This window comes from Coturnix japonica, chromosome Z, assembly GCF_054131305.1.
Source record: "Coturnix japonica strain WE chromosome Z, WE-NBRP24, whole genome shotgun sequence".
Taxonomy (NCBI): Eukaryota; Metazoa; Chordata; class Aves; order Galliformes; family Phasianidae; genus Coturnix; species Coturnix japonica.
In genome coordinates this window covers 41883155-41896017 of record NC_140702.1, presented here as the reverse complement: position 1 = coordinate 41896017, position 12863 = coordinate 41883155, and the positions used below count along the sequence as shown (strand labels likewise).

The following is a 12863-nucleotide window of genomic DNA, read 5'->3' as shown; positions in this document are numbered from 1 at the left end:
ACTCACATGTCTTGCATTAGGTTGGTGTCTTCTAGGTAGTTGCTTGCCCATCCCATCCTGCTGTCCTCTAACATTTATTTGGCAACATGCAAGCAATGGGACTCACTCACAGCCATGAGACATGAAGTGTCTTGGAATCAGGAGAGCACCTTGCACATTGTGCTTTCACTACAATGCTTTTTGATGTTTCAGCCTGAAAATGCTTTCTAGTTTCTTTGAAAGGATCTTTTTTGGAAAAAAAAACCCAGTAGCTAGTTCAGTTATCCTATTTTTTTTTTTTTTTATTCTGTAAAAATGAACATAAGTCTTTTTATAGGAAAAGTATTGCATGCTGTACATGGTTCCTTAAATAATTTTAATAATGCTCTTTGTATTTCAGAGGTCTTTGATAGTGAGTATAGACTTGCACATAAAAACTTACCAAAAGATGTTCTTGAAAGGATGCAGAAAATAGATGCACCACCAAGCAGCAGAGTTGAGTGTTGTCGGAAGTACTTTGGAGCACCTTTAATATAAAAATGAGGAAAACACATGCTAAATGTCAGCAAGACAAAAGCAGGTGAACAAACAAGGAGTATGGGGATATATATATATATACACATGCTATTGAATCATAAAAGGTGATAATTGAGCAATTTGTCACAGTAATTTCATGGAACTACAGCATATAACCTTGTCTTTCATCTCATGAGACACTGTGTAAAGTATGTTAAAATGTTTGTAAAATGTATTGATAGGGTGAGTTGGTTTCAGTGATTTATCTGAATTTTTTTTCCTGTGTATGTTTTTCCTTTCTTTTCCTTAAATCTTTGCCCCTTCAATATCAACTTGTTCAGAAAGGTGATAATTAAATAGGAGACTACAGTTGGTGAGTTTCCTAAGGGCTATCAATATTTGTGTATTTTAATGAAAGACCTTTCCTGACACAGAATGCTTAGGTCCTTCTGTACTTCTTTAAAATGACCTTTACTTAAAGGGGATCTTTTGCATTGTTGTGCAGTATATATGTATGAATGTAAATATTTGAGTCCTTGGATTGGAAACTGCAATGCAGTTGCTTCTAACAGATCACAGTACCTAAAATTGCTACCCTTGTCCTTACCCTTGTTCCAATTAGTATTCAAAATGGTCTTTGAGTGACCTTTTCATAACGTGTGCCTATGGATGTAAAACTTAGTAACTTCCCAGTTTTCCTGTCTTGTCTATCAAACAAATTGAGGATCCTATGAACACATGGCTGTTTTCTGCAAAAGAATTTTAGGCTCCTACACTAAGCAGCTCAGAAGTTGATGGCTTTCTACAAGTTAGATAAGAAGCTTAGAAGACAATGGGATTGAGAGAAGGTATGTCAAACAGACCTTGTCTCAAAACATGCTTTATGCTGCATGCAGGTATGCTTTGAAAACTCGTGTCTGTTGAATTCTTCATTCCCTTCCCCCATGGTTTCATGCTAGCCTGTGGGTTAATTGTTTTGCACTGATAGTCCAAATTTAATATTTCAATTAAAATTTATTTATAAATTTGGTCTTCAAGGTGTGACTACATGTAAATGAATTGCTTGAATGACTGATCTAAAAAGGCAAATCCATCTTCAGCTTGCTTCTATTAGATGATTCCTCACCTCACATACCCAGTTGACAACAGTGGTCATATGTTTGGAACACAAGAGGCTGAACACAGCTCTGTATTTTAAATTTGTTTGTTACTTGAGAAATATGGCAGGAATTATGCCTTTTTTTATTTATTTATTTTTTTTACTCCCCCCCTCACCCCTGAAATTTATTGATGGGTTTTTCTCACATAGTTGTTCCTGGAGAAAGAACAGAAGGATTTGTAGCATGTTAAAGGAGCACAGCTAAAACTGTAGTTCTATCTTAGCGTGAATGTGTTCACTTCATGCCAGTCTTTCTTAAAGGATGTTATTCTTGAAAATGATGAGGGAGGTTCTGGCTGAAAGAACAAAAGCGACTTTTACTTTTCTCATAAGTCTGAAAAAAAGGATTCACGCTGTTTATGACAGTGATTCCTTGCAATTAGTCTGAAAGTGCTGGTCCTGAGTCAGTATAGGGGTATTGCCTGGACAGATTTTCTCCTAATTAAAATGTTGCTGTATTTCAACAATTGAAAGCAGAAAACACAACTTTTCTTTTTTTTATCTTTATTCTTTGGGTTTTATGCACACTTTTGCTTGAAGATTTCAGACCTCCATCTCAATGGAAGAGCTGAGCCTAATTCTTGATATTTTACCCTCTCCTCCTTTTATATAATTTACATGCATGGTTCCTTCTTTTTAAAAAGACTAAGTCTCTAAAGCATATCCTTCCAAACATTTATAGTAATTCCATATGTAAAAAAGGAAAACTTTGTATTTTCGTACTGATCTTAAACATGATGTTGAATGTTTATTAGATAAACCTTATGATTGTGACACAATGTACAAGGAGGCAATTTTTAGTGATGGTTAAATACTCCAAGCTCATTAAATTGCAAAGAAAGTGTATCCTTTAAGTGCTTTTTAGTGTAACTGGTGACCTTCAAATTACTTCTACCCCATTGCAAATAAGATAATAATAAATAACAGTAGCGTGCAGATCACCTTCATTGTATAACAGCCTTCTCACCTTTTGCTGAAAACAGGGCAATTAAGGGCAGTAGTACTGTAGGAACAGCCAAAATAGATCATGTCGCAGCATCTAGTGCTAACTGTTAGACTTCACATGGGTACATGACTAAACTAGAGCAGAAAAAATGACAGTGCTGAGGAAGAAGGATTGCTGCAAGATTTTAGGTCATCCTTCCAGTGGGTTTAACTTCCTCTGATACGCTTCTGTGTACTGATGTTTCTGTACGCTACAAATTAGCTTCTGTTCCTCTGTTTTGTGCCTGAATTTCAGAATGGTGGAAGTGCTGCTTGGAATTACTTGAAGTCATGAAGTGCCTACTGAAATTAACTCATCTAACATAGATATAGAGGCAAAAGTGAGCACTTTTTATAATGAAATGCCTGTTTTTTTTTATAGCTAACTATTCAGCTCGTTCTTTAATGAAATCCGTAGTTCAAATGAAAAAGAACAACTGAATTTTTTAAACTGTTTTTTTTTCTTTTTCTTCAATTAGTTTTAAGATAAGGTGATTCTTCTTCAAGAGAATAAAACCACAAAAACAGTGTTCACAAAAAAATAAAAATAGAACTGAGAAGTGAAGGTTTTCTGCTGAGTTGCTTTCTCTCTGATATGTGATGGCACTTCCTGTTCCTGCATTAATATCATTGGAAAATTAATGAAATTAATTGGAAAACACTTTGGTCCCTCTGAAAATGAATCAAATAAAGGCAGAATACATTTTTCTCTGCAGTTATCAATAGTGTAAATGAACTTCCTGGTAATGACTTAATTACCAACAGATGCTTTTGATTCATTTCACAGATACTCCTCGCATTGCAAAGTTATCTGAATACATAATGCATGAAGCAGCAGGACAGAGGTGTTGTTGCCTCTCAGTGTAAACAGAAATACTTGTATTTTGCTCTTTTATAAAACCTTTGCCTCTGAAAATTCTCTCTAGTCTGGCATGTATCTGAACAGCTAATGTTAAGGAGGACATGGTTCTTTTGCATGTACTTTGGAGTTCATACATAAGAACTTGAAGAAAGCAGTTGTATGTAAGCATTACATTCAGAACCTGCAGTGTTTGTTCAGAATGAGGGTGCAAATCAAACTGCTAACATCTGCAGGAGCAAACACTTAATAGAATTTCAGGTGAGCCCAAGAAGTTGGAAAGTTTTCATTGCAATAGCGAATCTTACAAGGAGAAGTTCCCTTGCCCTAAGAATGCTGAATTGCTGTCAGTTACATTGGGAAGATATTTTACACCTATTTTACACCAGATGTCAGTAGTTGTCTGCTTCTATCAAAACATCTATTTTTTTTTTTGCAGAATTAAAACAAGAAATAGGGACCTTAAAGGTTTAAAATCAGGATTCCAAAGTGCCAAAATGTTTCTTTAGTTGTTTTGAATATATTCTAGCACATTACCAATATACAGCTTTCAAAGCCCGGTATGTGTAGGAGGCTGATACAGCTGCAGTATTGGCACAGTAATAGGTACCAGCTTTCACATGTTACTACAAACATCTCTATATATTACTGTCTTCACATTTTATATAAACAAAACTTAGCTAATACCATTTGAATAGAAAGTATTGTGTTTATATATTTTAAAACTGAGCTCCTTCACCTTGCAAATAAACTTATTACTGGTGGAGTTTCACATCGGTTGAGCTCAAGCTACTTTTGACTCATGAGTAATTTTATTCCACTTTAACTGTGAATTAATGGCTGTTTGTATTGCAGATAAAAGAATATGCTTGTCCTTGAATTTACTACTCTGTTTCAATAGCTGCAACATAAAGGCACATTTTCAGGATATATGCTGGATTGATTTGTTAAAATTTAAATCAGTGAAAAATTCACCCAATGGTTTCTCATTTCAAAATGCAAAAGTTCTCAAAGTTGACTGAACAGCTACTTCAGTGCAGAGAACTTCATTTAATGAAGCGTTAAGCTGGGTATCTCATTCACAGTTTCAGTTCCAACTAATAAAATCTCCAAGGTGCCTTCTTTGTATCAGCTTTTCCTCACTGACCCTTTCTACAAAACCAGTGAGACAACCTTATAACTTCTAGAGCTTGAGACTCGAGTTCTGAATGGAACTCCAGTTCAGTTTTATACTGCGCTGTATATCATGCATGTGAGGAGAGGAATCCATTGGTTTTTTTTTCCCTTTCTGTCTTTCAGTCTGCATCAGTCTGTGGTGCAAATAAAAGGGACTGTTGGCTGTTTTTAGAAGCACATTAAACTCCTTTCAGGAGCTTAAAATTAACTGTATTGTGATGAGGACGAAAGGATGTGGTGTGAATAAATTATGAATTTACTGAGTTGGAAAGTTTTCTGTAATGCAATAAGATTTGCACTGGTTTAGAGACTGTTTTGAACTGTTGAAAAATGGCATCCATTTACTTTTGCTTTGATTAACAAGTGTTTCTATGTAATGTTTTTGTACATTTGAAAGATGTTGCTTGAGTTTAAAAGGGCACTCTACATATTCTGAATTTTGTATAGATATCCTAGATTAAGAAGCAATTTTTAATGTGTTTCACGAAATAAAACAAGTACAAATCCTTTGTGAAGTTTCAGTTATTCAAGTGTTTGGCAGAATTTAATCTTAAATGCAAACTCAGCCTACAGCTTTGCAAAACCAGAGACTTTCATTTGCCTTTTTGGGCTTTTTTTTTTTTTTTTTTTCATAGCATCTCAATGAATAGAGAAGAAAAAAAAAAAAACCAAACACCCAGGATTTATGGAACCTTAGAATTATTTGAGTTGGAAGGGATGCTTGAATATCATCTTGTCCAACTGTCCTGCAGTCAACAGGGACATCTACAGCTTGATCAGGTTGCTTGGAGTCCTATCCAGCCTGACCCTTAGTGTCTCTGGGGTTGGGACATCCACAGCCTCTCTAGACAACCTGTCCTAGTGTCTCACCACCTTTATTGTTAAAAAACAAACCATAAAAATCACTCCAACAGGTCTGTATCTCTCCTGTCCTGAGGTTTCCACATCTGGATGCAGTACTCCAGGTGAGCCCTCACCAGTGAAGACTAGAGGGTCAAGATCACCTCCTTGGACCTGCTTGCCATGCATCTTTTGACACAGCCCAGGATACTGTTGGCTTTCTGGGCTGTGAAGGCACACTGCTAACTCACGTTCAGCTTGCCGTCCACCAGCACCCCCAGAATCTTTTTGGGAGGGCTGTGCTCTAATCTTACGTCCCCCAGCTTGTACTGATAGCAGGCACTGCCATGACCCAGTCACAAGCTCTTGGACTTGGCTTTATTGAACCTCATGAGGGTCTCCTGGGCCCACTGCTCAAATCTGTCTAGGTCCCTCTGGGTGGTGTCCCATCCCTTGGGTGTGTTGACTGCACCACACAGCTTGGTGACACCCACTAACTTGCTGAGGGTGCACTTGATCCTACTGTAATGTGACTGAGGAGTTATTAATGCATGTTGGTCCCACTCCCGACTTCTGAGGGACACCACTTACCACAGATCTCCATCTGGAACTTAGCTGTTGACCACCACTCTGTGGGCACAGTTATCTTGGGCAGATTTTGTTTATAAGAGAAGGCGGCTCTGAGGGACCATTAACCATACATACATACATAAGAGCTAGTCTTAATCAGGTGCATGAGCAGGTTCGTGGCTGCAGATTGCTTAACACTTGCTGTAAGGTCTGTTTATTTCACTGACTTAGCAGCCATGTTGCTGAGTTATGCTTTCAGTGATGCACCCTTGCAGAACACAAGAGATGCTGGTAGGCCTCCTACCTTTTTTCTGTTACTGTTTTCATGTTTAGGCTCAAAATTACAATGAACAAATTTGAACAGTAGATATTGCCAGTTACTGGCCAAGTGCTTCAGGCCTGATTGAACGTCTTCGAAACGCTCTCCCTTACAGTGGCCAGTTCATTAATCTGCTAGTAAAAATAACAGAACCAGACTCCTAAACAAACAAGAATACGTAACAGAAGCAGCCTGTGGAAAAAATATGGCATTAGGAATTGCAGTAGTTTGTCTTTTGGGCATTTCTTTTATAACCTTGCTAGCATTGCTAAGACTTTGGGCTGCTTTTTGGGCTGGAGATCAGCTTGGCAGAATAGGCCTAGGGCTCCTGGGGGATGCCAGCATCACAAGTGAGGAGCATGCCTTTACATGGAAGCATGCCAACAACCCTAGCATGGGCAGCAGGTGGAGAGCAGTGATCTTACTGTGCTACTTGGTGCTTGTGAGATTTGTCTGGGTGCTGTGTCCAAGTCCAGGCTTCACACTATGTGAAAAATATAGACTGGGCCACACAAACAATGATAGACTTGATCTATCTATCAGACATGAGGAGGCTGACAGTTGGGACTGTACAGCCTAAAGATTCAGGAGGCTGAATGAGTCTCATTTGGTGGTATAAGCATCTGCTGAGGCAGCAAGGAGGAAGACATCGCTACAGTTCCCAGTAGTGCTCTGTGAGGTGATTTTACAGTCAGCTAAGCTCCAACAAGCCACACAGAGGGAGAGAATAATTCTCTACTTCACACTGAGCAAGGTTCAACCGTGTCTTTCTTGGGAAGCAGGGCCTCAATATGCATAGCTTTCAGCATCCTCTTCTCCCTTCCCAGCTTTTATTGCTCAGTGTAACCTAGCTTGTCTACCCTGTGACCAACTCACCTCTTCCTCACTTTCAAGCATCCTACCCTTTTGAGGGGATTGAGAACCAGCCTTATTGCTGTGCCAGAATGACACAGCAACAGCCAAAACACTGATGCAGTATCAGCACTGTTCCAGTTGCAAGGGTCAAGTACAGCCCTGTAGCAGTTACTGTGGGGGAAATGATCTGTTCTGCAGTTGTGGATATCTGGGTAGCAATAGACCCAGTCCATCAGCTAAGCTTCAAGCTTTCAAAACAACTTCAGCCTTGTGGAGTAGCCCCCTGCCAACACTGCAAGCAGGCTACCATAGCCAGACAGCACTTCTGTTTGTTATCTATTTTGTATCACAGACTTTGAACTGATGTTACTGTAAGAACACACTGTGGCAGACTGCTAACAGATACTGAACACTGCCTTATTAGCCGCCTCCAAGTTGGAAATTATGCTTCGATCCCTAATCCAGACCACAATTCAAGAACGATTAATTTGATCCTTCTATGTCCATTAACCTACCACCAGCAAATCACCTGTTCAACAGCTCCAATTTCTACAGTGGTGGTAAAGCTTTACAAGGTTCAAACCTTTACACTTGAAAGAGAAGCATAAATGTGAAGAGAATACTGAAGTAGATACTATTTTAAAAGGACACCTTAAAATCTCCTTGTCGCATACAATTCCAAAAACCAATTAATTTATGTGCAGTCACGGCAGATTTCCTGTTAAGACTACTTGATCTCCACAAAATGCAGCCTAAATATTCTAAACACATGCAGAGTAACAGGACTAAGTTAAAGAGTGAAATTATTAAATCAAACACCTCGGTAGATGGCTGACCCCTTCTTTGTATCAGTACTAATTTCAAGAGCAAAGCGGTGAAATATATGCACTTAACTCTTCTAAGCACCACCTGAGGCAGCAGACTTTACCATATACTCAAAAGCAAATGGCTTCCTCCCTCACCTGCGAACAGTATCTAATGCTTAAGACTGGGGAAGAAAGGGAACTGATGCTGAAACACAAGATCAGATTTCGCTGTAGCAGGTAAATCCTGCTTCTAAAAATCCACATGTATGCACAAGGTAAACTGGAGCTTTTCACAAAAACTATTACAGGTTCTTAAGAAGAACAGATTCAAGACCATGGACTGAACTCCCATATAGGTCCGAGTCCTGCAGTTAGTCTGGACTACCATTTATTTTAAGATATAGCCAGGAACGATATATTCACTATAAGTCTCGCAGTAGAATTTAACCACAAAAGGGTTTTATTTTCAATATCATGTGCATCTTTACTTCTGACTTGACTCAGATTTAGATGTAGAAGCTCTCAATGAAGAAAGCCGGCGTCTCTTGGCAATCTGCTCCTGTCGTTTTTCCTTGGCCTCCTGAGAAACGAACAAACAATAACGCATCAAGAAACGTGCAGTGTTGTGTTAGACGTTATCAAGCACTTAAAGACAATCCAGCATTAAACTTCCAGACCAAAAGAATTCTGTAAATACCAAACCTGCGCACACCAATATGCCTTCAAGCCATACAGATCAGTGTCCAAACTAATAGTGCAGATACTAACAAAGAATTCAGGACATATAAGACGTCTGTCTGTCTTATATCACAGTCTGGAAGTCACAGAACACTCAATACTGTGCTAAATAAACTAAAAGTATTACTTCCACAATCACTGCTGCTTTACCTTCAGACACAAACTCTGCATTCTAATGGAGCATCCTAGTCAGACTCAAACTGACTTGAACTAGAACTGGTACTGCAAAAACATATCATTATCATGGGCTATAAATGCCCATCATTTTCTTCAAAATTAGCTCTGAGAAACAGACCAGACCCATCACCTCAACTGCTTTACCGCACTGGCAAGAACGAATAGCAACTCTCTCAAAGCTGTCTGCCAGTAAATAAACATTCACACTCTCATTCAGATACCAGTCAGTTATCTACCACACATTTTTAAGTGTACAGTCAAGCTTATAAAATCCCAAGATTCTCAGGCATGAGGAACAGCCATGTCATGAGGGGTACACGTACCTTCATTCTCTTTGCCAAGAGCTTGGCATAATCTGCTGCCTCCTCCTTGTTCTTCTGAGTGCGCTGCTTCTTCAGGGCAATACGTCTGCGCTTATGCTGCAGAACTCGAGGAGTCACAAGTCGCTGGATCTTAGGAGCCTTGGTCCTGGGTTTCTTGCCTTAAAATGAGTTATTAATGAGAAGTGTGACAAGCTATCTTCCAAAGAGGATGCAAGCCCCCCCCCAACAAACATAAAACAGCATATTCCACTCAAACAGTAACACTTAGCACAGTATATATAGTGCAGGAAAAGCAATCCAATTTTTGTCACACATAGCACTAACAAAATGCAGCCTTAACACTGATGTGTTATCAGCAGGGAAACATCAAGTACTGCCACAAAAAGTAAGTTTTGTGAAGATACCTGGCTTCTCAAAATACCTGCCAGAAAACAGAACACTGCCCCTTGTTCTAAGCACTAGGGAAGTCTATGGAACTCATTATCTGCTGAAAATGACACGCAACCACAGTGCTGTAAAACCTGAGTTCTTACCCTCTTTATTCAGAGGTTTCCTCACAACATACTGGCGAACATCATCCTCCTTGGAGAGATTGAACAGCTTGCGGATCCTGCTAGCTCTCTTGGGACCAAGACGGCGAGGCACAGTTGTGTCTGTCAGCCCAGGAATATCCTTTTCACCTTTGATAAAGCAAGTTTAGACATGTTACTTAGTCTTGCATCTACTAAACATCTCTTTAACTATAGTTGCTCATTAATTTAAAGTGAATCATAAAAGCAAGATACTATGATGGCTGCTGTAAAAATAACACCTTCTATTTTATTACATTTGCTCTTGTTCATTGCTGGTGAAAATGTATAGCTAATAGTGGTGCCTATGTTAAAAAGTAGTGTTCTGTAGCTGAGACCTTGCTCTATCAAATGGCGTTATTGTGCTCTTTGGTACTGTTGTCATTCCCATGGAAATATATAGGAAGCGTTACTTTCTGAGCAATTTAGGTGGATTATCCCTGGGGTACACCTGCCACTAGTGCCTCCTCTGACTGCACTGACTTAAATAATGTTGCTTGTGATCAGTTCTCATCATTTAAAGTTACAGTACAATGCTTAGAGAGAATTTTAACGTGCATTTAGACAATTAAGACTGAGACAGCGTTTGTATTCTACAGGACTTTACAGCCACTAGCACGCAGGTTCTTTCCAGGTGCCTACTTCTACCTACAGACTGCACTTACCCTTTTTCACAATGACCAAGTTCAGAACACTCAAGTTGGCATCAACAATGCAACCCCGAACAGATTTGCGTTTCCTCTCTCCAGTTCTCCTGGGGCGGTAGCAGGAGTGGCCCTTGCTGAGCAGAAGGCGGACACGTCCATGAGTAAGGACACCTTGCTTCATGGGGAAGCCTTGTTTGTCATTGCCACCACTGATCCGGACAACATAGCCCTGCAGAAACAAAGAAATACACCTCTTACTTGCTCAAGTCCCTATCAATTCAACGAGAAGAGGTGGAGATCACAATACTGTGTTCCTATCAAACACTGCACCACCAGAAAAGTCACTGTACGTGCAGACACTAAGTACTGCTTCAACATACATCATTTCAACAGCTCAGGCTGAAGCTCACTTAACACAGACATGAAACATGTCTTTACATATCCCAACTAGCATTTACTGCCTCTTCAAAAATGTATCCAAGCAGCAAATTCCTATCTGTTACAAGCTAGTGTAATACACACCAAACTAAGCCCCAACGCTTTCATGCTAACCTTTTCTTCTCCTTCATGCTGAACCTCACCAATGTCTATTAACATCACTAACTGCATATACGTACACAACATCAGAGTTTCTTTTAAGACATGGGGGTAAAAATAGCTCTTACTGCCTTCCTTCTTCCTTCTTCTACAGCAGCAACACAGATCATCTTATTCAAGCTCAGCTGGACTGCCCATATTGACATCTCACTATTCCAAACCTATCTATCAAGTTCAACATGCTTGTTCTCATATGCACTTAACAGTTTAAATACTCCCTGAGCTTGTTCAATGCAGAATTATGACTTTCGTGGTATAGTCCTCATTTGTCTTGAACATTGCTAAAATACCCAAATCAAGAACAGAAAACTATTTATTTAAAAATCCAGCAACTGTCTGAAACACATGGACTTAAAAAAAAAGAAAAAGGAAGAAGAACTAAAACCCTGCTCATTCATTAAATTCAATATGTATTTTAAGAGATACTTTCAACATACTTGCCAGATGCATAGCACAAAAGTACCCTAGGAACTGGAAAACTTAATCAACTTGACTATGCCTGACACACTGGACTCTTACCTTCCACTCCTCGCCAAGAGAATCAGCTGCAACCTCCGTGGCCATTCGCTTCTCATAGAATGTTCTTAGCTTACGCTCATCATCCACTTCAATAAGCTTCTGGCAGCCAGTGGCTGGGAAAGAGATGTTGAGCTAACAGAAGAAAAAAATAAACAATAAACGATTTAATTGAGGCTTCTCACATGACTTTTCCAGAAAAACGTTAGTGTTAACTGCTGGCTTCACCTTAATGTTTCAAATCCAAAAGTTTCTACTTGCTTATTAGCAGTAACCTGTTACTACTGCACTTACAGAACCAGGCAAATCTGTGTGTGCTAAGAATGATACAAAACCTGCCCCATGCAACTACGTTCACCACAACGAAAGCACTATGCCCTCTAAACTGACTGCCACCAAGTAAATGGCGGTATAGTAACAAAAAGCCGTACGCCCTTCCTCATATGTATGACTTGAAAGAAACAACACGAGCAACCTGAAATAGCCACGCTACGCCTTGGTTATCACCTGTGTTTCCCGAGGGCTATTGCAAGACCAGTAACCTCGGAGACACTGCCCAGCACTTCCCCATACACAAGGCCACAGAAGCAGGCCCAGCTCCACTACCTCCTTGCTGGGGCTCTGCTTCTCTCGGTGAGGATCCGCTGTTGTTCCCCGCCGTAAGGAGCCCCATAACGGGGTGACTCAACCCATCGCACAGAGACCCCAGCGCAGGAAGAGGCCCCAACATGGGGCACGGTGCCGCGCGGCCGCCATCTCGAACCACCCGCAATCCACCGTCATCCAGCCCGCAGATGCGCCCGGAGCCCGCTACCGCAGCCCATCGCGCCCCGTCAGCAGCCCCAGAGGCAACGCCAGGTTCATTTGTGCTGCGGGAACCCAGCCCCCGCAGCACCGCCCGGCCGCCGCCACAGCCTCACCTTCATCCTCGCCGAGCTGCGCCGCCGCACAAAAAGGCCTCACTTCCGCTCGCAGCCCGCACATACGCTCGCCAAACCTCGCGAGAGCGGCCCACCGGCGCCGCGCCCATCCACACGTGACCGCAGCTGTCCAATTGCGAGCGAGGCCTGCTCTCGCTAGGGGGCGTGGCGGGAGGGCGGCTTCCGGGCTGTCAGCGCTAGGAGACGTGTGACCCCCCCCAATGGCTCACGTCACTTAGTGCGCCCCGGGGGCGCAGTGGTAGGAATGCAGCGTTGCAACACCGGAGGACACGGGTTCGAATCCCCCCTGTGG

At 40.9% G+C, this 12863-nt stretch overlaps 2 protein-coding genes across 10 annotated transcripts in view; one reads left to right on the top strand and one right to left on the bottom strand.

The window, feature by feature from the left end:
* The window catches only part of DENND4C (DENN domain containing 4C), a 69952-nt gene extending 64770 nt beyond the window's left edge, over positions 1 to 5182 (top strand). For 8 of the 9 annotated variants that reach the window (XR_014939865.1, XM_085530267.1, XM_085530264.1 and 5 more), the window contains one exon: positions 380 to 5182. Coding sequence is in view for 7 of the 9 variants with exons in the window: in XM_085530267.1 (XP_085386393.1) it covers positions 380 to 516 (137 nt within the window). In the remaining 2 variants the exon portion in view is untranslated. The remainder of the gene's footprint in view (positions 1 to 379) is intronic. The other variant, XR_014939864.1, reaches the window with a different exon arrangement.
* A 3318-nt stretch (positions 5183 to 8500) lies between these two features.
* On the bottom strand, positions 8501 to 12589 carry RPS6 (ribosomal protein S6). Its single transcript, XM_015849075.3, has 6 exons — positions 12551 to 12589; positions 11634 to 11765; positions 10536 to 10746; positions 9835 to 9981; positions 9302 to 9459; positions 8501 to 8643 (listed from the first exon to the last, which is right to left on the bottom strand). Exons 1-6 carry the CDS (start codon positions 12554 to 12556, stop codon positions 8548 to 8550), a joined length of 750 nt encoding a protein of 249 aa, XP_015704561.1. The 5' UTR covers positions 12557 to 12589; the 3' UTR covers positions 8501 to 8547.
* Between the last annotated feature and the right edge of the window lie 274 nt (positions 12590 to 12863).

What these genes read in the sequence shown, in the direction of transcription:
- RPS6 (XM_015849075.3), bottom strand. An exon ending in CTTGGTCATTGTGAAAAAGG is followed by an intron (nt 9,982 to 10,535) that starts GTAAGTGCAGTC and finishes GCTTTATCAAAG; the next exon opens with GTGAAAAGGATATTCCTGGG. An exon ending in TCTTGGCAAAGAGAATGAAG is followed by an intron (nt 8,644 to 9,301) that starts GTACGTGTACCC and finishes TTCGTTTCTCAG; the next exon opens with GAGGCCAAGGAAAAACGACA.